The sequence below is a fragment of the Taudactylus pleione genome, unplaced genomic scaffold (genome assembly GCF_031769625.1).
Source record: "Taudactylus pleione unplaced genomic scaffold, aTauple2 ptg000310l, whole genome shotgun sequence".
NCBI classification, from domain to species: domain Eukaryota; kingdom Metazoa; phylum Chordata; class Amphibia; order Anura; family Myobatrachidae; genus Taudactylus; species Taudactylus pleione.
The window spans coordinates 1,481,492-1,508,062 of NW_028284711.1; the positions used below are offsets into that span (position 1 = coordinate 1,481,492).

Here is a 26,571-nt window from a genome sequence, read left to right on the forward strand (position 1 = left end):
GGTTAATTCCACCAATACCATGGTGCCCACAGGAGCGTGCATGTACAAGGGGAGTCATGGTGTTCATGGGATGGATGTCATAGAACCAGCAACCAGCCTGAACACCAGACAAATTCTCTCTGTCGTCCAGGTTAAATGTAGGATTTTCTATGCAAAAAAAAAAAATATATATATATTTTTTTTTCCCTTTTTACATGAATAAACTTTAATCAGCTCTGCTTTGCTTTCACTGAGGTATTTATCAAAGCGTGGAGAGAGAGAGATAGTGGAGGGAGATAAAGTACCAACCAATCAGCTCCTAACTGTCATTTTTCAAACACAGCCTGTAACATGACAGCTAGGAACTGATTGGTTGGTACTTCATCTCTCACCACTTTATCTCTCTCTCCGAGCTTTGATAAATACCCCCATTATTTTAATCTGAGGTGAAAACAGGTAAAGGGACGGGTCTAATATATGCGGCTATTGGTAGAGAAACAAGCTACTGGCACTACAGGGCTACCTTTTATAGTATGTGTGTATATATGTATATATATATATATATATATATATATATTATATATATAAAAACGTTGTTTTTTACCCAGGTTAAAGGTAGTAGCCTGAAGAAATCAGGCAGTGCAGTTCCCAAAAAGTATTTACTAGAGATCTTCTAGACATGACCTAGGAGGAAGCCCCTCTCAGCCAGTGATATAAAAGACATAGTAACAATATTTGACAACAACGATGTAACAATATTCGATACAGCCAAATAATCAGAATGAGATTCATTATTTCCTGTATAATCCAAATTCCTGATAATTAAGGATATCACTACCAGGAATTTAGATTATACAGCAATTAATTATCTTTCTAATATAGATGCTTGACATTATTTATAATTGGTTCTCTAACCCCGGGTCACCAAACCGGCTCTAAGGTTTGGAAAATTTTAGATAACTTTTGTCCATCTACAGATCGAGACTTTATCTAGGTAAACTTTGGCAAGGTGAACGGGCTCAACCATATCTGTATCTATTCAGTATTAAATAGACACATTATATATTCATTCAAATGTGGTTGTCAAACTGGAACGCTGCTGGTAAAAAAATTATTAAAATAATATAAAATGTGGCCATATATGGTGTTCAAACCCAGACGTTGGAGATGGTTGGACCAGGCCAGTTCAATAGAATTTCCAACAGTCTTGAAAAGTTTAAGCAATGTGTACTCAGTGCCTGAAGGTCCTTCTTACATTCCAGGTTAAATATGGCAGTGAGCTGTGAGCAACACATTCATTATATCCGAGTAAACTGAGATGTTCTGGCAACGCGGAAAATGACAACAGTGGAAGTCACTGTGCTATTTAACAGATTAATAATATAGGTTTCCAGTTGTCTTTATGCATAAATACTGGCACCTAGAAGAAATAGTAATACAATACCTTGTATTATTGTGCACTTGTGCTGTTTTGTGGTTTTATATAATGATGTGGTTTTCTCCCTAAACAAAGGCATAGTGCCCACTTATTACATCATACACAGGAACATAACACAGCCTAATCTTCATCCTGAGTGATAAACTCGCCCTTTTATCTTTCAACTGCGGCTACGTGTCCGACTGGGCTTGTTTGTGTTTGACTGACGCATTGTACAGTGTGAAATTGTTTGGTTTTGTAAATGTGTCTTTTACCTTCTCTGCAGGCGATCACCTATGTCCAACCATCCCCAAATCTCCAGAGTCAATATACAAGGTCAGTCACCGCTGGTCCTTCAACTATATATGTACAAATATTGTGTCTTTTTTTTATAATATACTTGGAAGGTGAACAACCCTCATGGTGACTTATAATGAGTATCTATTATTAATCCTGAAAGTATTTGTCCACATCATTATACTGCCTCTCCTTCAGTAGGTGTCTTGTCTGAGTGGGAGACTCCGATTTCGGACCCCCAAGCCCAGTGCGGTACTCTAACTGCTGTGGAACTACACATTACGGCATACCCTGCAACAGTTTTGCATTCAGGGCATGCTAAAACTGTGCCAGCAAGAACGGGACGTCGACCATTAATCTGCGTCCGAAAATGGGCGTAGCCTAATTTCCATAGGCCACACCCCCTGTATGATGTTACTTGGGGGGCGTACCTGTGTGGAACGCCTCACATTTCACATCAGGCTGGAGGCAAGCCCAGGACTTCATTAGCCGCTGGGCTGCCCCCAGCCATCTCCCAGCACTGAATGGACGCTGCGCACGGCATCCATTCCGCTTTGCCAGCACCACTGCGCTCTGCTTAGCTAATCTGGGGCGGTAGGGGTTCCCTTCCTCCAAAGTGTCCTGTGGGTGGAACGGGGGGGACAGTGCCCGAAAAACGGGACAGTCCCGCTGAAATCGTGACGGTTGGGAGGGCTGCGCCCTCTATGGGGTGGCGCTCCTGTTCGTCCGCACTGGTCGAACACCCCAAGAGCCGGCCCTGCTGGTATGTGTAGTTCCACAGCAGTAAGACTGCCACACATTGCCTACCCCTGAAATATTCCAAGGTTACTAGTACAGTAAGTAGCTAATATTTCATGGCAAGCGTTATAAAGGTCATTTTACTGCTTGGGTTGGATGTCCCTCATTCAGTATGTTACACCCTTAGGATATAATGAGCCTGATCCCCAATCGCACGCAGCTCTGTATACGGCCGTATCTAGCAAACGTAAGCAAAATGTGCTGCAGCAAGTACACGTATTTTTGCCGATCGCCGCGTGTCGGACGGATCTTGGCTGTTTCTCTCCGTCCATAAATGGAAATCAAATGCGTGCAAGAGGACCGTATTGTGGGCGTGCAACGAGATTTGCGCACTATGCAGAGTTGAGCGTATGGGGGTGTCTGTTTCAGATCGTTCTCTGAGCACGAGGTTGGTGTAAGTACCTATAATAGCGATGGCAAACGCAAACGTGCCCGGTGGATGTATACACGTGAAGACGTGCGTATACTTGCAGTAGCATACCACTAGCATTCCAGCTGTATTGCGGACCTACGTGCTGCTCATTATGAGGCCCATATATATAAGCGAATTACATACACACGTCTTCAGTTTTACATCTATAGCAAAGAAGAGTGACACATAGTGGCTGTTATTGGGTACTGCACTTTAAATACATTGTCATCTCAATTTTTCAAGTTGGTATGTTTATTTTTCCAAAATATTCCTCGCCAATAGCTGGGCAGCAATACAATTGCTATAGTTGTATAAAACCATCGGCCTGTCATTTTTATATCTGTGCGGTACACCCTCAGATGTGTTTTATCATGCTAATACACATTCTTATTAATCTAAAATACAGTCATACCTGGGATTCAAACTGGAATGGAAAGGAATGTTCCCAGGGTGACGAGAAACCCCCTCATTTTCCAGTGACCACACCCTTTGTGGCATGTAGCCACACCAATTTTTGACCCTCGCGCCAAAGGCACACGCACACAGGAGGGGGGGCGCCATTTTTCATCTTGCCCTAGTCGCCAAATACCGTAGTTACGTCTCTGCAATCTGCACGGTGAGCCACACTCACTCTTCGTGACTCAGCCGTGTCCTATTCCAGCTAGAGTGTCAGCTCCCCCTCCCAGCCGAGGTTTTACTAAAGCCAGATGACCGTCTCCACTAAGATATTAATGTATTCATTGTGTTAGAGCTGGAAATTCTGTTCATGTCCCGGGCCGCTCCTGTTCCCATGTCACTTTTCCTCCTCCGCTAGTTAGTAAACACCAGATATAATTTTCCAGCCTAATGTGACTTTCAGTCACAGGGCGCTGTACATAGCAGCACACGCTATCACTCACATGGTTCTCAGTAATGGTTTCCTTATCTGCACGAGGTATTTCTCAGCCGCAGACCTCCGGATATTCCTGACTGCTCGCCGGTATATACATTATATCCTCACTTTCTCACTCCGTAACTGACTGGTGCTGGAGAGCGCAGTATGTGATTCCAATACTGATGTACACTGTATAAATTGTTTGTGTCCATCTGGGCTTTGCTAAATTTGGTAGAATTACAGCTGTGCGTTCCCAATCGCACTGCGGCAGCCGCAGAGGCCAGGTGCAGACGGAGGCACTGCACCTGCAATAGGGCTGGTACAAGTGTCCATAGTGCGTGCGTTGGTGCGCATTGAAATTTCTGTCAAATTGGTATCTAATATAACTCAATGGTTGATGTCCCGGCGTAAATATATCTGTGACGAATGCTCCATTCAGGTGCCGTGGGCCCTTTCTTGGTAATTCCGGGTACAACACATAGATAAAATGCACATAGTCTGTATGTAGAACGTAATAAAGTGACCTGTTAAACATAAGGGGAATATTCTGACCAGAATCCATGTTGTCGGATGTAGCCAAATGACATATGCGTCTACAAAGATTCGGCCTAATACCGAACCAACTTAACCGCATTGAGGACGGGTCCCTAGTTAGGACATTTGAATTATAACCGTACCTCCTGCAGGTGCTAAACTTGTGCCCTGTGTAATGAAATTAGGATTCAGGTGACCAAATCTTGCCAAAAACCCTTCAGATGACTACAGGCCATACAGTCCTGCCTCATTGCCTAATTACCCAACCACATAACCCGTTTCTAATGTGGTAGGCAAACTGGACGAGTAATGACTGACCATACAAACTAGCAGTGGTCAATGGCCGATCAACGTGATTGGATGACTCATGCCGACCCAGTTTATAGGTTATTAAGCCGCATACACACTACACGATGTGTGTATGCGGCGATATCATCGGCGGGCCCGGCGGGGGTGCCGGCATCGGCAAGTGTCTACACACTTGACGATGCCAACCAGCGACGGACGACGGCAGGGGGGGTGTGGTGGGGGTTGGGCGAGTGTGGCCATTCTGCATTCAGCAGCATGAAATCGCTCACGGTATCCCCAGATTGGGCTACATGTACAGCCGACTGGGTATATTGAAAACGACCAGTGGGAGCGCGCATCGTTGGTCGTTTACCGCATACACACTGATATCGTTATCGTTCAAAATATCGGCAAGTGTGTACCCGGCATGGCTGCAGGGGTGAGCAAAATAGGGATTAGTCTGAATTCCAAAAAAAACCCGCGATAAAAGGAAAAAAAGGACGAATCGTCAATTTAACTTGTTGAATTTTATTTTCTTGTGAATAACTAACCTCGTTGGCAGGGTGTGATACTGGGAAGTACCTAAGTAATGGCACTTCGTTCTAATTTAATCCATTTATTTATCCAGCGGCCTTGTAAAAACAAGGAATGCATTATATTTCTGTTACTATGGGCTCTGTGACGGGTTGTTTACGGAGGACAATGAGCCCTCTGTGGGCACAGGAGGAGGATGTGTTTGACGTTACAAGTTTAGCATGTTATTAGTGCTGGGGACTATCGGGAGTCGGGACCCAGCCTGTGGGGTCAGCAGGAAGGAGAGACAGACTGTGATCAGGGCAGTGCTATACACCTTTGCTGAATTCATTTGTTACATAGGGACATATAGACGCAGTCCTGTAGGTTTTGACCTATTGGGAAAAAAATAATTGATAAAAACAATTCATCTTTTTTATTCTATTTGCTATTTCTGCTGCTGTGATATTATCAATGATGGACAGCAGCTGAACGGGCCATTTCCTGCAAAAAAGACATTTTCAGATAAGATCTATGGAATTGCGGAGGTAAAATATACTGTCTGGTGCTTTTCGTCATTAGGCCGCGCAAACTCCCTATCATGTCGCATCATTATTGTCCATGGCCCCCTCCTCATAGACCTGTGATTCCTGGCATCATGCCACGTGGGGGCGGGGTCTAATGTCAAGAAGCGGGCCTATCAGCGTTCAGCTTCATCTCCATTTGTAGCGTTATGCTCCCCGCCCATCTCACGAGTAAGTGGGCAGGATGCGGAAGTGCCACCAACTCTTTCCATTGTCCTGGGGACGCCCTGAAAATTCGTGCGACACCCCGGATGTTCCGGGAGAGTAGGTAAGTATGGTTTGGTGTTACCCTGACGTTCCAACGCAGCCGTGTTAGAAAGTAAAGTATGACCCCCCTCCCCCATCCCTTATACTCTGCATGAAGCCCCACCCATATCTGCATGAAGCCCCACCCATATCTGCATGAAGCCCCACCCATATCTAGCATGACATGGTCAAAACAAGCGGTTTCTGCAGACTTCACTAGGGGGAGCTGCAGAAGTTGCCCACAGCAACCAATCAGCCTTTGATAGATGATGTCTAGAAGCAGTTTGGTTGCCATGGGCACCAGCCCCACGTGTCCCTTTACAGAAGGTTTCATACATCTCCTCTGCTTATCTCATAAGTAAAGTTCCTAACATGGTAACTTGCTGCAGAGTGGAAGAGGGTACGATGGACATATTTAGTTCTGCACGAACACTATCCCGCTCCGTAATACACGGCCGTTCATTTATATTAATGTCGGCTTTATTTGCTCTTTAATATGGAACAGCTCTCTCCGTTAGTCATTAATTGCTGAACATATTTAGTTAATTCATCACCAGTAATTTCATTTCACATATGGGGATAAACTAAGGCTGATAAATGAATTATAGACATTAGTGTCTCCGAAGCTGTAGCACTATTTGTTTTATTCTTGTGCTGCAGGCGAGGATCCATGGCTGCTGTCGGGGGCCCTGTTGAGTCTTTGCCCCAAAATGACATCAGTATTAGCTGTCAATCGCATAGAATCAGAACAGCAGAAAATAAATGTACACTGCTATAATTGCACCAGTGGTGCTGCGCGAGAAAATGTATTTATGTTCCGTACGGAGCAGAGCCGTTCCGGCCATGGGTGGGTTTTAGGAAAGGGGGTCATTGGTAACCTAATGTTATGAATAGAGTGTTGTGTTAATGCTTGGGAAAAGTTTAGATTTTACTCCCCCCCAAATAATTACTTCCGGCATTGTCTGCAGGGCTGACAATCGGGAGGAGCTGTGACCTGTGCTGTGTGGATGTGGCCAGTTCCTTGTGGGTGTGACCAGTGATGTGTGGGTGTGTCCAGTGCCATGTGGGTGTGGTCAGGGCCATGTTGATGTCTACACCCCTACACCAGTGGTGTCAAACTCGAGGCCTTCAGCTGCAGTGGAACTACACATCCCAGAATGCACTGCCAGAGTTTTGCTATTAGGGCATGCTAAAACTGTGGCAGGGCATGCTAGGATATGTAGTCCCACAGCAGCTGGAGGTTACGAGTTTGACACCACTGCCCTACACTATCAGCCACAATGACTGCCCTCTTCACTCGGGAAGTAGTCAGAATGGTCTCAGGAGTCAGGTAGAGCCCCATGAAAATCCGGAATTGTCCCAGACATAGGTGTGAGGTTCTGCTCACCGGCTATACAAGGAAAGGGAGAGTTTGGGACAGCATGGCGCCATGGTAACCTAAAAACATGTTAATGTGACATGGCCACACCTTCAGTATAGCGCAACCTCTGCTCTCCTCTTTTCCAAGGGAGTTTCGCACATTCTCTGTCCGCGCTTCCCGAATTTCACGTCTGCTGGATTACTAATTTCTGGCGATTATTACTAAATAAGATACAGACCACCATACAGCATAGTATAACATGTTATAAGCTGCCCCCTGACTAGAAGTTGAACTGATCGCATTTGCTGAGCTTTAGTGTCTGCCCTGTTAGACATTATGGGCCTGATTCAGAGCCGGACGCAATTAGCGCTCGCTCGTCCAGAAAATAGGGGTGGCTATTCAAATGAACCGTTCGCTCTTTACGGTCTGTTCACGCCTCTAGGTCTGAACGAGCGAACAAAACATACAAACGTAATTTTGAAAAAAACGCCCCCTGGCCGCTCGCATCCTACGTCATCTCCGCTATTTATTAGATTAATCGAGTACATCGACCAGGGTATGAACTGCTCGCTATTCTTGTGGTTGGTTTTTACTACCACAATTTTGCGAGCAGTTCTGGCTATAAAATAACCCAGTGACGTGGTCAATGACGCTGCTGTATTAATTATGCACACCCATAAAACGCCCGTTTTGACCTGTAAGCACGCCTGCGTTCTGATCTCCACTCCCCGTTTTCAAGCACCTTCCCCTGTTACCATCCACATACGCCTCATTCTGTCACTCAAAATAGCAGGCATTCACTATTTAGCGAACAAACGATTTTCGGCCGCACTGACTGGTTTGCGCATGCGTATTACGATCCGTACGCATGCGCAGTTGGACAAACATCGCTCGGAACGAACAAGCGGCCGCTTACGAGCGGCTCTGAATCAGGCCCTATATACGTAGACGTTCTATGGATGCCAGTAGACTGCGTCGTGCACGCCCCATGTGTGTGTTTCTTCTCTTGCACGCCCCATGTGTTGTGCTGGAATTTCTCCTGATACACACGGGTCTGGCCGCTGTGCTCTTTCCTGCTTGATTTCAGGTGTCGCTTTCACTGGTGTATACACACACAAACCCTAACCACTTACATCAGACGCACACGCCAAAGGTGACTCTGAAAGGTCACACCACTAAACTGCTGAGCACACACACACACGCACTTGACATTTGATGACAATTACTTCTCGGATTTATTTTTTTTACATTGAAACAACACGTTTGGGCTGGGAACCTGCATCCTGACGCCTGTGTCCTTTGCTGTGTGTGCCGTTCTGTAATGAATGCTTTGTGTGTCTATATACAGTAGATGTGAATGACTTGATACTTGGGAAGTGCATTGCAGGTATTGATATGAACTGTATTCAATTCTTTATCTATTCAGGAAACTGATATAACAAAGGAACACACCATCCACTGCCTTTATAGTTAATGCGTCAGCGACCTTAGCTGTGACAAATCAGAATTTTTGTTTGCTTTAATACCTACAATAGAAAGTTGTGACTATGGCGTCAGGATATAAAGCAGAGATGAGGCTGATTTTCTATCCCCACAATAAATCCCTTATCGCTGCAATCTACCATTAAAATCTAGCAACCTATACTGGCCCTGGAGCGTAAATGTTTACTCATTGGATGACCCGGCCACAGTGGCGTAACTAGGGTCTTTGGGGCCCACACAAACCCACACAAACACCATGCGGGGAAAAAATGGGCGTCGTCACATACCGAAGGGGCAAGGCCACTAAAAATGGGGCATGCCAACATGACACGCCACCCATTTCTCGTCACTCTGGGAACATTCCTTTCCATTCTATATATACCTTACCTATACGGTAGTTCACAATGTGGAACCTCTGAAGAAATGTATCCTCCCTGGGAAGATGGCATCTTCAGTCAGTATTCACCATTCATGTAGGTCCCATCGTCCGGAAGATGCCTGTTTTGTGTAGGAATATTAACAAGGTCATCACCATACGACAGCAGTTCAACCAGACCCGTTCCCCCTGTGTAGCTTCCTTCCCCCTGCGTCTCTCAGCCACACAATCTCCCCCTGCATTGTCTCTCAGCCACACCATCACCTCCCCCCCTGCGTCATCTCTCAGCCACTCCATCACCTCCCCCTACTGCATCGTCTCTCAGCACACCGTCGCCTCCCCCCCGCGTAATCTCTCAGCATACCATCGCCTCCCCCACTGCATCGTCTCTCAGCACACCATCACCTCCCTCGCGTCGTCTCTCAGCATACCATCACCTCCCCCCCTGCGTCATCTCACAGCATACCATCGCCTCCCCCACTGCGTCGTCTCAGCACACCATCGCCTCCCCCTCTGTGTCGTCTCTCAGCACACCATCACCTCCTCCCTGCTTCGTCTCCCAGCATACCATCACCGCCCCCCCTGCGTCGTCTCTCAGCACACCATCGCCTCCCCCCAATGTGTTGTCTCAGCACACCATCACCCCCCCCTGCGTTATCTCTCAGCACACCATCACCCCCCTGCGTCGTCTCTCAGCATACCATCACCACCCCCCCTGCGTCGTCTCAGCACACCATCGCCTCCCCCCACTGTGTTGTCTCTCAGCATACCATCGCCTCCCCCCCTTTGTTGTCTCTCAGCACACAATCGCCTCCCCCCTGCGTCGTCGTCTCAGCATACCATCGCCTCCCCCCCTGTGTCGTCTCTCAGCACACCATTGCCTCCCCCCTGCATCGTCTCTCAGCACACCATCACCTCCCCCCACTGCGTTGTTTCTCAGCACACCATTGCCTCCCCCCTGCGTTGTCTCTCAGTACACCATCGCCTCCCCCCACTGCGTTGTCTCTCAGCACACCATCGCCTCCCCCTCTGCATCATCTCTCAGCACACCATCGCCTCCCCCCTGCATTGTCTCTCAGCACACCATCGCCTCCCCCCACTGTGTTGTCTCTCAGCACACCATCGCCTCCCCCCCACTTCGTCTTTCAGCCACACCATATCCTCCCTCCTGCGTTGTCTCTCATCACACTTCACCTACCCCCTGCGTCGTCTCTCATCACACCATCGCCTCCCCCCTGCGTTGTCTCTCAGCAATTCATCACTGCCCCCCCGCGTCGTCTCTCAGCACATCATCGCCTCCCCCCACTGCGTCGTCACTCAGCACACCATCACCTCCCCCCCGCATCGTCTCTCAGCACACCATCTCCTCCCCCCTGCGTCGTCTCTCAGCATACCATCGCCTCCCCCCCTGCGTCGTCTCTCAGCACACCATCGCCTCCCCCCCTGCGTCGTCTCTCAGCACATCATCTCCTCACCCCCACGTCGTCTCTTTTCACTCATCAATTATTTTTAAAGGGTAAAGCTTTTTTTTTCACTAATTTCTTTTGGTTATCGCTATCCTTGTTAAATAGTCTTCCCCATTCTATTCATGGTGCTGCGTTATAGACAGCGGCGTCCCCTTGATGTACAATTGATTGGGAAATATTTAGGTCATTTATTTGCAGATGGCACCTCGGAAAAGGTAAAATTAATTAAAATGTATCTCTTTGTTTAGGATACATGGGTATATTTATTACATGAGGATAAGCCCTAAATCCAGTTAAAAATGTGAATTTGGCTTTGCCCTATTTAACAAGATCTCTGGCATCTGTTATCACCTATGCAATGCCTGGTACACACAAGAGGATATCACATCGCTAGCGATGGGACCCGGCGGGATGCCCGCATCGGCAAGAGCATACACACTTGCCGATTCGGCAGTCACGGAGCGACGGTGCGAGCCATGCGGCATTCGCCAGCATGGGCCCCGTTGATATCGCCTGCCAGACCTACATGTATGTACAACGGACAACGTCACTGACAACTTGCGGGAGCACGCATTTTCAGTGACATTGGACCTCATTCAGAGCCGCTCGCTGCTGGCGGGCGCTCGCTCTGAATGTGGGCGGTTTTTTTTTCTCCGGCCACTCTTTAATTTGTGGGAGACCACCCACAGCTTGTGTGAGCGGCCAGGAGACCGTCGCGATAATCGCGACCATCTGGCTTGCGACAAGACCCTGGGGTAGGGTCTAGCTGCTGCAAGCCCGAGTGGACTTCCTGCTCTAATGGAGCAGGAAGTCCACTACTGACATCACTAGTGATGTCAGTAACCCCTCCCAACAAACGCCTGCGTTTGTCCAGCCACCCCCCTTACCCGCCCACAAAATGGGGCGAGCTGTCAATCAACATCGACAGCTGCCCCGTCTAGTAGCGAGCCCCGTAGCGACTGAACTTCAGTCGCTCAGCAGGGCTCGCGCATGCGCACGCCGGATGCGGTGCATGCGCAGGGCATTAACATCAAGCCACTTGCGAGCGCGCAGCGCTTGCGTGCGGCTCCGAATCGTGCCCATAGTACGTACACACTCAATGACTTAAAGAATGGTCGTTATCGGCAAATTTGTTTAAAATATCATCACAGATTGACAATAGCAGGGACCGGCCATAGAAGCAATGCATTATATATCTCTATTAAGATTTTTTTTTCTCTTTAGGAATAAATGAAATAAATAATGAAATTTCTACTTTTTTTCTATTTGTAATACTTTTTTTTTTTTTTTTAACACTTCTTTTGAAAGTTAACTGGAATTCCCCATGCCAGTGTTCCAGCCCAGTGCAAAGGTGTGAGCTTGTTGGCTCATGCATGCTCGTATAGCCTGCAGCTGCTGGTCAATGGAAACCCAATCCCCAAGGCTTCCGAATAGCAGTACTTGTGCTAACATTGCTACTAGAGGCAGTTTGGTACTCAGTAGCGATTGTTGCAACCTAGGACAGATGATTAGTGTACAGCACTACAGACACTGTGGCGCCATATTAATAAAAGAGAATAATACAATATGCGCTTAGGCACTTGCCTATCCCATTCGGTGAGCTTGTGTATGACCCACTGCTGCGCGACCGATGCTGTTTCCACCTCACAGTAATATCACTTACAGGTCCCAGGGCAGCTCTCGCAGGGCAGAAATGTAATTACATTGCTTGTTGGAAAGGTGGCGCACTATGACGGTACCACATTGACAGTCACTGAGCCATTCTACTGCTAATGTGTTACTACGGGAGAATGCAGGGCTGTATGCTGGGGTTTTGCACCTCTTAGCAATGGGTGTGGGTCGCTGAAATGGCCAAACATTACTGAGAAGGGACGTCTGCATTAATGTAACCATCTAGTGTGTATGTGATATTTAAGGGTGTACTAATGTCAGATTTCTCAACAACACGTGTCAGCTCAACAACAAGAACAGAGATTGAATTTCTCTTATTGCCTCATTTGCTTGCAGTAATCTGGTGTTTTGTGTGTTTCATGCCAGTAAATGATCAGGAGGAAGCTGACAAGATGTTAAATAGCTCTAAGTGTAAGCAAGAAGAATGTTAATTCATAGTGACAACATCAACCATACTCACCTACTTTTCCTAGTTGTTTAGTACAATGGTCATAGTGTTCATTCTAGCACCCTGCACCTGTCACAACCTGGGCAGTTCCACTTTCCTGCCTGGGGTCTCTCTCTCTCTGCTCTGGTGCTTCTAGCACACTCAGGTCTGTATCTCAGCAGCTTGTTTCATCAGCTGAGTGTGCTAGAAGCACCAGAGCAGAGAGCGTGACACCCCAGGCAGGAAAGAGGATGCACGGGTTGTGACAGGTGCAGGGTGCTAGAATGAACACCCGGTCGTAGTGCTCCTAGAAATTGTGTTTCCCACAAGAGTGTAACTGCAAAATAACCCCCATATAAGTACTTATTTTGGCAGAAAAGGACTGTGTATCCTCCCAAAAATAATGTGCCACCCCTGTGCCAGCTCCACCCACTTTTTCACATTTAAATTAATGGCTTCCAGCAAAACATATTTTTTTTCCCACTTTAGTGCCGAATTCAAATAGAGGCAAAAAAACGCGATCAGCGAATTGTGCTTTTCGCCTGTTTTCAAAGTATCTCCGTATTCAGTTCCAGGACATTTTGCTTAGGCGAAACCTCCATAGGCTAAAACAGGCAAAAAAGTTTCTCCAGCAAAAGGCAGGATAAAAGAAGTGCAAAATCCATATTTTGGGGTACAAGTGTGGGGACTTTGTTCAGAACCCTTTGGACACTCCAACCCCCTCCCCAATGACTAATTAGGCAAAAAAAAAAATTAACTTAATTCACCCCAAACAAAGACAAGTCATTTTTGGGGCTAAAATGTAAAAAGTGTTGAAAATGGGGTAAAAAGTAGGGGGCCTGGTATACTGGGTGCTATAAGGTAGAGACAGGCGTTTTTAGGATTGCAGGAGGCTGTAGCAGGTGTATTCTTTTAGATTTTTAAAATCTTCACCTTAGAGACGCCAAAATATGCTTGTCTAGTACCCATTAAATGTACCCCAAATATAACAACAGTACTTATTTTTCTCACAAAACACTGCTTTATACCATTTTTCCACACTTATGCAAATATACATATAACAGTCTGATTCAATATAAGATCACTAAATACTTTTATTAGGGCTATTAATACTCTTCTATATTGATTCCCAGGGTCAGCGAGTCTTTTTATGGGGTACAAAATATGCTGTCCTTATCGCTAGTTTCGCTTTTCACTATATTCGCCTAACCGCTTTGGAATTGAATAGGGCGAAAAGCAGGGACGCGCATAGCGAAAACATTGCGTCCAAACAGGCGAATGAGGCGAATTCATCACGTTTTTCATCAAACCGGACTTTTCGCCTATAATTGAATTCGCCCCTTAAGCGCAAACCTAGGTTCATCAGTAATCCTAATACGATTACTCCAGGGAGCTTCAGACATCTTTCACATTTACAGATGTGTCCAGCTACATCTTTGCCGATTGCGCTACAAAAACGCGCATGTTTTGCGCCATGTGATTACCCGCAGCAGCATACGCCACGGTACACTATGGCGCTCACCATGCAATCCTATGGAGGCGCGGGTGCGAAAGCAGTGCGCATATGCGCTCGCGGGCGCACGCCTCCTGCCATGCATGGCACGATTTGCTGCGTACGCAGCAACGATGTAGCAGGACACATCTGTACGCTATTGTATGACACATCATAACCAGAGTGAATCAATGAAGCCAGGTGTACGAGGGTAAATACACCCAGCAGTGAGGTCAGCCCGGATGGATCTCTGTAAATACAACACAAGGAAGTATCCTGTGATCGGTCCTGTTTACAGTGAAACTTAAACAAAGGCTGCAAGGAACTTCCCTGTATCCAGAAACTTTCTCCCCTCCTTAGAGTCACACATCCTCTAATAACGCATCCAACAGTGATTGTGTATAGTGTGCTGGAAGCTTCTGCAGGATAATGAGCTCCTGGGCAGGTCCCAGCGGGTGCACCTGGCCTCACCTTTATTTTGGAGCTTACAAGGTACACGTGTCTGCTCCCACACAGGAATGTTTATACAAAGCACAGATAGAATCAGCCTACGTGACTGATACAAACACCTGGAAAAGCCCATTAGGCTGCTGTTTGGGTAACCTGATTGAATGACAACGACTGCAGAGATTTGGGGCTCTATTCAGCAATGATTTTTTTTTTACTTAAATAATGCAGAGACGATCGTTTCCACATTTTTTTTTAAGTATTTCCACTATTCAGCACTGGATGAATGGAGAAGATAACGCAATTATCTTCTCCGTTAATTCCCATATCGCAGAGTATCGCACTGTAAAGGTTAAATTACACGATAAATCTTTACTTTATATAACGCCATCTCAGAATGGCGTTATATGAAGAAAATCCTTAATTATCCCGAAAACTGCAGGGACAGAGGGAAATTTTCCCATAAGTACCTGCAGGATCTTGAAACTCCGCCTTCCCTGCAGTGTGGTGACGGGCGAGTGTTATGGTGCGAACACACTGTACGATTAAAATGGATGATATGAATGATAACGATATCGATCATATCGTGCGATGCGCGGGCACGTATGGTCGATATCGACCATCGTCCGTGCATGCAGACCAACCTGGTCGATATCGACCAGGTTACTATAAGGACCCGCGATCGTTGATCGCTATAGTCGTTGGTGGGGTGCTGGATGATCGATATCGATCGTCCAGCACACCCGGTAAATCGAACGATATCGTTATCGTTGTCGATCGTCCTGTCAGTACGCACCATTAGTCCAGCTCCAGCCTCCTAAAATTGTTTAAATTGATTAAAATGTGTACAAAGAATATATATTAGTCTGTATATATTAATATGTAAGTCTTGTGTGTATATATAAAATGTACAGTATATATACATTGTATATACATATAAATTTAGATATAATGTTATATATAAAAGCACATAAATAGCACATACATATAAATGTATACAGACTAATATAAAGCACTTTTGGGAGCTGGACTTCTCGCCTGTCGCCACATTGCAGGGGGAGGAGACTATTCGGAAAGTTAAGTAAGCGCACGACTGAAGAAAATTAAGGTTTTGTTTTCGGACTGAAGAAAACAATGCCTTCAGGAACTTCGCAGGGGACAGGGTGTTAACACAACCGCTGTCCCTGCTAAGTTTATTGCTGAATAGCAGTGGGGAAAAAAATGATCATTAAAAAATTATTGTGTCGATATTGCCCGAAAATATTTGGGACAACATCGGCACTAAGGCACTAGGCTAACGACAACTGACATTAAATTATCATTGCGACTGGTTTGACAGCTCTATAAGTTTTATTATTGCAGAATTGTGACAGATGTCTCTGTGTCATTCCACACCTCTATTTACAGTAATTGCTGTGTGATGAATTGCCGACACTGTGGCATGGTGCCACGCTGTGTTAATTGGCAAATACTGCACCCCATTCCGTATGACTAGCCTTGTATTAGCAATATGTCCTTTTTGTGCTTTTGAAGAACTTTTCCTGTGTTTTCTCACCCCAAAACTTTCAAGAGCTGTCACACGACCTGGTTTCTAGAAATGTTTATGGCTTACAATCAGACACTAAAGCAATAAGACTAGAGTGGAACTGCTCTTATAAACTGCTAAGCCGAACTGATATGGCAGATACACAAATTGATATCAAGATACGCTAAATATATTTAAAATCTTTATTTAGAAGAATAATACAAATGGCAATGTATATAGACAAATAGTCAAACACAAATGAAAAATATGTAATTAATATAGATAAATAAAAGTCAATAAAAATAAACACACATGCTGCAGAATTATAAGATGCAACTGTAGCAATGTAATAAGTGTGTATTTGATTCTGAACATAAATGAACTGGGTGTCTTATATGTACCAGACTCTCCTCTGACTGAACAATGGCTCCCAGGTCTGGCACACGCACAATGGTGGCCACCCGGCGTGGTAGTCTCCCGCGCCGCTCTTCGAGTGAACAAGCCGCTGTAACTGCGGCTTCTATATCAGTTGTGCAGAAATAAAGAAGGCAGAATTACCAAGCTTCTGCCACAGTGTGAGATTGTAACATCAAGTATAGAGAATGTGCCGAAATAGTTGCGTTTGACGCGTTTCGCCTCTATCCATAGAGGCTTTATCAAAGGGTCTATAAACATTATGTAATTTGCGTTATTCTTATTATTAATTTTAATATATTTAGTGTGTTTTAAGAGCAATTTGTGGTATTATTTCTAGTCCCAATTTTTTTTTTAACTACTAATTTTTTTAGTTATTTGTATTTTTGTTTTAACTTTTTTTTTTCATACAGGTATTTATTTTTTATTTTTTTTAAATTATTTAAATACTACATTCTATACCTACATTAGCGCCTGGGGAATTTTCTTTGTGTGTGTTGCTTAAGATATTACACTGACTAAAAATAAAAGCCTCTGGACTTCCCACAAGTATTTCTGAATCTCTTCTTCATTCTTACCATTGAAAATGTTTATTTACTGAGAAACTCACATACCTTTACATGATCAGTTTGCCCTGCAGTCATGAACGTTTGCTATAATGACGCCATTCTGTTTTAAAAGGCTCATACTTCGTCCTCCTTAATTGCTTCAGACATTTTTTAAGGAAAGAATGGACTCTCATACACTTCACATATCGTAGCCTGCCCCTGCAGGGATGTGCAGACAGAAAGGTGATTTCCCCCTCCAAATGTCTTTCTCATGAGGTGTGTTATGTAGCTAAACTTCCTCTCGCAGGGCCCTTGTTTGACATCACTGTATTTTGGAAGCATAAATACTGTGACAAAAACACTGGGATAGTATTTGAGGGCAGGTATATTTGTCCCAGGTTTCTGACCTACATGTTTTAAATACCCCAGGAAAAGGTTGTTGTTGTTTAAACGGCTTGCTAAAAGCTTTTTAGGCTTTGGTAAAAGCCGTTAAGGGTTCCTGGGATTATGGATTGAGAGTGAGGGCGGGCTACATCCATTAGGCCCATTTTGGGTCTTCACAGCCTGTAAGAGTAGGGTGATTAGTACTTGCACCTGTGTGAGTATGAAGCTGTTAGGGTGCACATCCAGTCTGCCTGGGGAAAGAGACTGCAAAGTGTCTGTGAGAGCAAACCTGCTACTTGGTAAAAGTGAGCTATATTTGCTGACACTTCCAATGTTTTTGTAGTTGACAGTCAGGAAAGAGATAGGTTTAGTCAACTTAAAGCCATATAAAATACCTGAAGCTCAGCGGGAGCCTGTCTCCAAGGAGGTTAAGAATATGTTAGAACTCTGTGTTACAGAGGAGTCAAACGGTGAGTGTTCAAAGTCAAACCCCATAGTTCTAATCCCAAAACCTGATGGAAACTTCTGTAACTATTTCTGTAAACTGAACGTACTTTCCAGGTCTGATGCCCCATGTAGATGAGCTGTTAGAAAGGATAGGTACAGCCAGATATCTTACTGCGCCTGACAAAAAGTTACTGCCAAGTACCATTGACTGACAACTTTTCCGGAAGGGCTGTATCAGTATAAAATGTTGACTTTTGGATTACATGGGGCCCCAGCAACCATCCTCATGCAATGGATAAGACTTTGAAGCCCCACAGACAGTATGCAGCTGCCTAACTGGGCAATGCCTTGATTCACAGTTCAGACTGGGAGTCTCACTTGGTTAGAGTACAAGCAGTGTTGGACAGGGCTAACAGGCAACCCAAAGACATGCTGCTTAGCGACGGAAGGGTTAAATACCTGGGGTTCACCATTGGTAGAGGAGCGATTAAGCCCCAACTGAATAAAACTGAGGCTATCCAAAATGGACGCTGTCCTGTAAGTAAAAAACAGGTAACAAGCTTTTTGGGGATCAGAGGGTATTACCGATGCTTCATTCCTAATTTTGCCATCACAACTGTTCCATTATCAGACCTTACCAGAGGAAAGCAGTCAAATATGGTGGAGTGTACCCTGAGGCAGAAAAAAAGTGTTTCATGCATTCAAAGTGGCATTATGGGGCCTATTCATGAAGAACATGAACTGGCTACTGAAAAATATCACTATATATCGCATCACATCGATGCGATATATATATATATATATATATATATATATATATAGTGATGTATATTAGTAGCCATTCATGTACGCTTACCTGTCCTGCATCTTTATCCGGCCCCTCCGTGATCCTGGAAGCAGTGGGAATAAAGACATACCGGGAGCCCGATATTACCTCTTCTCACTGCGCATGCACTGGCGTCTGAGAGCAGCAGGTCAGGTCAGACCTGCTGCAAAGGACGCTGGGCAAAAGGGGGCGGAGCCGGGTGGCGGGCAGAGAGCAGGGATGTATGCAGCTTCCCTGCTGTGTTGGACTCTCAGTACAGATTACGCCATCCTGAGATGGCGTAATCTGTACACTGCAGAGTACAGTGAATTTCATGAATTGCACTCACCATACAAAAGTATGGTGATGCGATTCATACACGATGCAGAGGTGCCCCTGGAGGGGGAATAACCTTCTCCACGGTAACCCCCGGCCCTGTTTTCAGTAAAACACTTCACTGCTCTTTGATTAGACACCTATGTATGCAACCTGTTTTAATAAAGATACATTTTACAAAAGAATTTGGGGTAAAAACAGATACCTCAGGTGTAGGTGCCATATTGTCCCCAGACAGAGATGGGGAGCAGCACCCATGATTTATTTGAGTAGAAAACTTTAATATCCCATTGTGGAAAAGAAAGCATTGGCCAGTAAGTGTGCATTAGACACTGTGAGATACTACCTCTTCGGCAGACAGTTTAAACTAGTGATAGCTTATGCCCCTTTACAATGAGTGTGGGAAAATGAAGGCCAGAATGCTGGGTTACAAAATGGTTTTTAGCATTGCACGATTGTATGGTTTGGTTGAACATAGGCCCGATACACAATTATCCAGTGCAGATGCGTTGTCTTGTATATTCTGTTTAGGGCCGATAAGTGTTCCACCCCCTAGGCAGGGCCGGCAACAGAAATCATGGGGCCCGGTACACACATTTGTTTAGGGCCCATTCCCCATTCCTGGGTGAGAGGCAGTGGGTGAAGGGTAGGGGGTAAGTGAGGCCTCTGTAGGAGGGTGTACAGGGGTTAATTGGGCTGGGAGAATTTATTGGGTGAGTGTGTGTGGGGGGGGGAGAGAGAGAGATGTAATGTCAGAGGAGAGAAGCTTCAAGGTATGAGATGGGGAGGGGAGGAGACGCGAGGGGAGGAGGAAGGGCGGCTTGGCACCCTCATTCCCGCAGGCCCCGCCCACCAGACATTACACCACTGAGCCCGCATGCACTTACAGCTGGGTTTGTCTCTGGGCCCCTCAGGGGTCCCCGGAATCTCGGGGGCCGGTATAGCTGTGCCCCTAGTCCCCCCCCTGTCATCGGGCCTGGCAACAGGGGAGGGGGATGTGTTACAAGCACATTGGGATAGTGTTTGAGGGCAGGTATTTCTACTTCAGGGTCCATAGGGGGTCCGCAGGGTTGACCTTGGGGTATAGCTGGATCTGGATCCACGGGCACCACGCAGTTAAAGCTTTGCTGCTCCCAGGATGCACTTGGGTCCGTCCTCCTCTATACCCCGCCCCCGGCCACAGGCACCTCAGTTTTAGTTGGTGCCCGGCCAGAGTCGGGTCACCCTGTCGCAGTGGGGCTGCAGGAGCAGCCCCTAAGCTTTATTTTAAAAGAGAATTTTTTTATTTTTTTCTACTTTTTTTACACTTTTAGAGCGGCAGCATCAGACTGTCCTTTAGGACGTCCACGCTACTGCTCCTTCTCCCCGCTGGCGCCGCGACGCCAGTACAGCTCTGGGGATCGCGGCGGGACCCCAGAGCCTGTACTAGCCGGGCTCTGGGGACTCCCTTGACTGCTGCCGGACGCGACGTGGATCAGGTAAGCCGCGGGTCGCCGCGTGCAGCGGCCCGCGGATACTTTTTATGCAGTCACAAGCCTCCGGTCTCTGGGGACAGACCGGAGGCGCTAGCGGCGGCGGCGGGCTCCCCCTCTATTGAGGAATACCCCGCGTGTCCGCTAGACCACCAGGGTAACAGGCTGGTAGCGGGACCGGCAACCCGGGGGTTAATTGCTAGCCAGTGGAGGCAGCCTTCCCTGTCTAGCGGCTCCTCCCCTCAGCTCAGCGCACCTTTCAACTAGCAGTCTGGCGTCGCTGAGCTGCTCTTATCTTACGGCCACTCCTCCTCTGAGGTCTCCGGCGGCCATCTTTACTGGCAGGCATCGCAGACTCCCAGGCGGTATCAAGTGGACCGGTCCCCCTGTGTACCTCTCCCCTGCTAAAGGACAGTGTACACAGCGCTATAGCCCTCCCAGACACTGAATCTGGGCGGTTGATTGTAGCGGAAGGTGCAGTGAGTACTAACTTTTCTGCATTGTATGTGACTATTGCTAGTGCTGCCTGTCTGGGACTTATTCTCCTTGCTGTCAGCTTATAACTATCCCTTAACTTCTCCTACGGCCCGCAGGTGTGTGGGGGAAGGGCGTTTTTCTGAGACCCTCACTTATATAAAACACGTATTTGTGGGGTCAGTCACATACTGTTGTGTGCTACACAGTACCATATCTGGGCTGTTGTGTCGCATACTGGTGAGTGCGCGGGTGTTAAAACCGTAATTCCTCTGGTGATACGTATTTCTTGTGATTTACGGTATCATGTCTGATGAGGAGACTGAGCGCTCTGTGGCTCCTGTGCTATTTTCCTGCAGACGCTGTGCTGCTGGAGTTGATGGGGAGGACTTATCTCAGGATGGTCTGTGCGGGCGGTGCCAGCTGGTACCGGGCCCCTCCAACCCCCCTGTATCACAGGACCCTCCTTGGGCGATGTTTTCACAGGTGCTGGCGTCTATTGCGGACCGGTTATCGGTCCCATCAGCGGTCCCTTCTAGGGCGTTGCCGCAGCCCACCATCCCCCATTCCCCGGGTGTTCCACAAATGTTGCGGTCTCCCCCCGGGGCCCAGACTGTGGGTCCTTACTCGGGACTGCCTGTGTATGTGCAGTCTTCCCCAGTGACGCGTCAGTCTGTAGTGCCTTTGCAGAGTTTTGCTCCGACTGCTCCTCCGCCTTGGGTGGATGTTCTCTCCAGCTCCGTACAGAGTCTGGCGGCTTCATCCTCGGCGTTTCAGTCCATGTTGCAAGGTGATGTGCCACCAAGGGCGTCTAAACGTCCGGTTGTGAGTTCACTAGCTGCGCAGTTGTCGGACTCGGAAGTGTCCTCAGATGATGGAGAAATCCATGAGGACTCTGACTCTGATGCCATGGGGCAGGAGGTGGAAGCTAAGTCCTCCATTAATGTTCCAGCCTTAGTTAGGGCGGTGCGGGCTATCCTACATGTTGAGGATGACGCGCCGGCTCCTAGGTCGAAGTTACCTAATTTTAAAAAGGCCAAGGTGACTTCAACTGTGTTCCCCCTGTCTGATCAATTATCGGATCATATGGCGGCGGCCTGGCAATTACCCAGTAAGAGGTTCCATCCACAGAAGAGGTTGGCGGCGAACTATCCTTTTCCTGAAGCTCATTGCAGGAAATGGGAGACTCCGCCGGCGGTGGATTCCCACGTTACCCGCTTGATCAAAAGCGCGACGCTGCCATTGCCGTCTATCTCCTCTTTGAAGGATCCCACGGACAGGAAGTTTAAAGTCCATTTATTCTCTTTCCGGGGCGGTGGCTCGCCCGTCCATGGCTATCTCCTGGGTGGCTAAAGCCATTGAGGCATGGGCCAATGCCTTGGAGGATACCTTTCCTGATGAGGCTCCGGATATCCAGAGAGCGTTAGTGGGACAGATGCGGGATGCAGCTTCCTATATTGGGGAAGCGTCTTTGGATGCCAGCCTGCTCACTTCTAGGGTGTCGGCTGCAGCGGTGTCTGCTCGGCGCTCCCTGTAGCTGAGGTCCTGGAGGGCTGATGCAGATTCAAAAAAGGGTCTGGAGGCCTTGCCTTTTAATGGTGATTTACTATTTGGTCCGGATTTGGACAAAATAGATGATACTTTGGCTAAGTCCAAGTCGGCTTTCCTGCCTTCGGCCTCTGCTCCGGCTAAAGTGAGGAGCTCTGCCTTTCGGTCCTTTCGGGTTCAGTGTAAGGCCAAGGGCCAGTCCTTCCCGAGACATTCGGCGACCAAGGCCGCACCCAAGCCCAAGAAGCAAGCATGGAGTGCTCGGCGCCCTTCTTCCAAGCAGGAGGATAAGCCTGCTGCCTGATGGGAAGGGCCTCTCTCTGGGGGACCCCAGAGTGGGAGGCCAACTTCTCCAATTCGCCCAGTGTTGGCACAATACCACCACGGATGCCTGGGTTCGAGAAGTAGTCTCTCAGGGGTACGCCCTGTCTTTTCGGTTCAGGCCGCCCCACCAGTTTTTCTGTACGAGTCCTTCTCTGGACAAGACCAAAGCTGGTCAGATTCAGGTAGCTATAGAATCCTTGCTACAAGCAGGGGTCATTGTTCCCGTTCCGCAGTCTCAGCGCGGGACGGGGTACTATTCTACTCTGTTTCTGGTACAGAAACCCAATGGTTCTCATCGCCCTATCCTGAATTTGAAGTCTCTCAACAGATACCTCAGAGTTCCCAGGTTCAGGATGGAAACGTTACGTTCCATCATTCTGGCGATGGAACCCGGGGATTATATGGTCTCCCTCGATATCCAGGACGCCTATCTCCATGTGCCCATAGCACCGGCACATCAGCGGTATCTGAGGTTTGCTATCCTGAACCATCACTACCAATTTCGGGCGTTGCCTTTCGGCCTTTCCACGGCTCCGAGGGTGTTCACCAAGGTGATGGCAGTTATGGCTGCCCACCTTAGGGGTCAGGGTCTACGTCTGTTGCTGTACCTGGACGATCTTCTGCTGCTGGCGAGCTCCCCGGAGGTGCTTCTTCGACATCTCCACCTGACCATTGCTTGTCTTCAAGCACACGGGTGGTTGATAAATTGGAAGAAGTCCTCCCTGATTCCATCACAGCGGATGGTTCATTTGGGAGCCCTGCTGGATTCTCGTCAGTAACGGATTTTCCTGACTCCGGAGAAGCTCTCCTCCCTGCAGCTGCGGATACACAGTTGCCTGAGCGGTTGCCGCCTGTCGGTCCATTCAGCTATGAGAGTTCTGGGTTCCATGGTGTCGACATTCGACATGGTGGAATTTGCCCAGTTCCATTCCCGGCCCCTGCAGCGGCTGATTCTATCGGAATGGAACGATACCTCACCGGATCCGCTCTCAGATGCTGGTGTTGTCCCCGGAGGTTCGGCAGTCTTTGGCTTGGTGGCTTCAGACAGCGCATCTGGTCGAGGGGCGCCCCTTTTGGATCCCGGACTGGGTCCTGCTCACGACGGATGCCAGTCTCCGGGGTTGGGGGGCAGTGACCGGCTCATTATCGCTTCAGGGTCGTTGGTCCGCGGAAGAAGCACTTCTCCCCATCAACATCCTGGAACTGCGGGCTGTGTACAGGGCCCTGCAGTCGTCCGGCCCCGCTCTTCACGGAAGGGCGGTTCAGGTGCAGTCCGACAACGCCACCACAGTGGCGTACATCAACCACTAAGGGAGAACTCGCAGTTGGGCAGCAATGTCGGAGGTGTCTCGCATTCTTGCTTGGGCGGAGTGTCACGTTCCAGCGATCTCGGCAGTCTTCATTCCCGGAGTCCTCAATTGGGAGGCGGACTTCCTCAGCCGTCACGACGTGCATCCCGGGGAATGGTCGCTTCACCCAGAGGTGTTTCAGCTACTCGTGGACAGGTGGGGGCTGCCAGAGCTGGACTTGATGGCCTCCCGTCACAATCACAAGTTGCCCGTTTACGGGTCAAGGACAAGAGACGCAGGCGCCTGTCTGGTAGACGCTCTGTCGGTGAAATGGACGTTTCACCTGGCGTATCTGTTTCCTCCGATATCCCTGCTTCCTCGGGTTCTGCGGAAATTCAAGCAGGACGGCGGCACGCTCGTGCTGGTGGCTCCGGCGTGGCCCAGACGTCCTTGGTACTCCGATCTGAGGTGCCTCTCCATCGACGCTCCGTACCTTCTTCCTCAGCGTCGGGACCTGTTGTCTCAAGGGCCCTGCCTTTACCCGGATCTGGGCCAGCTGTCTTTGACGGCGTGGCTCTTGAGACAGCCGTCTTGAGGTCTAGGGGTTTCTCCAGTTCGGTCATTGGTACCATGCTTAGGGCACGCAAGCCTGCTTCCGCACGGATTTACCACAGGGTGTGGCGCACTTATTTTCAGTGGTGTGAATCCAGAAACTATGATCCGCAGGTGTTCCGGGTTTCCAGAATCTTGGAGTTTCTTCAATCGGGTTTGGACCTCGGCTTACGCCTGGCCTCTCTGAAGGTTCATGTGTCTGCTTTGTCCGTGTGGTTTCAGCGACGGATTGCTACACTGCCAGACGTTCACACCTTTTTCCAAGGTGTTCTCAGGATCCAGCCTCCCTTCGTGCCTCCGGTGGCTCCGTGGGACTTGGCGGTGGTACTGCGGGTCTTACAGGGTCCTCCTTTTGAGTCGGTGGAGCTCAAATGGCTGACGTTTAAGACAATTTTTCTCCTGGCAATTGCTTCTGCCAGGAGGGTTTCAGCATTGGGGGCGCTTTCCTGTCGCCCCCCTTTTCTGATTTTTCACCAGGACAGGGCGGTGCTCCGCACTCGTCCTGAGTTTTTGCCCAAAGTGGTCTCAAAGTTCCACATTAATCAGGAACTTGTTGTGCCAGCTTTTCAGTCACCTGATCTTTCCGCTGGTGAGGCTTCCTTAGATGTAGTCCGGGCACTTAGAATCTACGTGGACCGGACTGCTTCGGTTAGGAAGTCGGATTCTTTGTTTGTCCTCTTCGGTTTTCACAAGAGGGGTTGGCCTGCCAACAAGCAAACGTTAGCCCGTTGGCTTCGTTCCGTTATTTGTGAGGCTTATGCACAGGAGGGTTTACCTGTGCCAGCCTCTGTTAAGGCTCATTCCACTCGTTCTGTGGGTCCCACTTGGGCTGCTAGACGTGGCGCCTCCGCTGTTCAGCTGTGTAAGGCGGCTACTTGGTCTTCAATTCAGACGTTTTTGAGGTTTTATGCGTTTGACACCTTCGCCTCTCAGGATGCATCCTTTGGGCGCCGGGTTCTCCTTTCAGCACAGGAGCGTCCCCGCCCTTAGTTGAACTGCTTTGGGACATCCCCAAGGTCAACCCTGTGGACCCCCTATGGACCCTGAAGTAGAAAACAAGAGATATGGTAAGAACTTACCTTTGTTATCTCTGTTTCTACGAAGTCCATAGGGTCCACAGGGCGCCCGCCCTGACGCACCTGGCTTCAAATGGGCTGTGTGGCTGGTCACCGGTTTTCCGTCTCCCTTTTCTGTGAGTATAGTTTCTTGTGTGTTCCAGTCTTCCTTCTCTCTGTTTAGTCTCCTCCTCCGGCCTTAGCTGCTTACCAACTGAGGTGCCTGTGGCGGGGGGCGGGGTATAGAGGAGGACGGACCCAAGTGCATCCTGGGAGCAGCAAAGCTTTAACTGCGTGGTGCCCGTGGATCCAGATCCAGCTATACCCCAAGGTCAACCCTGTGGACCCTATGGACTTCGTAGAAACAGAGATAACAAAGGTAAGTTCTTACCATATCTCTTGTTATTTGTCCCAGGTTTCTGACCTACATGTTTTAAAAACCCCAGGGAAATGTTTGTTGCATTTAATCAGCTTGCTGAGAGCTTTTGGGCCTTGGTAAAAGCTAGTTAAGGGTTCCTGGGTTTATGGATGGAGAGTGAGGGCAGGCTACATTCATTAGGCCCATTTTGGGTCTTTAGGGCCTGTAGCCTAAGAGCAGGCTGATTAGCTCTTGGCACCTGTGTATGTGAAAAAGCTGTCAGGCTGGACATCAACCTGCTACTTGGTACCAGTGAG

The 26,571-nt window shown here is 48.0% G+C and overlaps 1 protein-coding gene across 3 annotated transcripts in view; it reads left to right on the plus strand.

Moving 5' to 3' along the window:
* The window catches only part of PDE4B (phosphodiesterase 4B), a 521,027-nt gene that overhangs the window by 396,336 nt on the left and 98,120 nt on the right, over nucleotides 1–26,571 (plus strand). For all 3 annotated transcript variants that reach the window (XM_088442380.1, XM_088442382.1, XM_088442381.1), the window contains one exon: nucleotides 1,683–1,732. In XM_088442380.1, coding sequence (XP_088298506.1) covers nucleotides 1,683–1,732 — 50 coding nt within the window. The remainder of the gene's footprint in view (nucleotides 1–1,682; nucleotides 1,733–26,571) is intronic.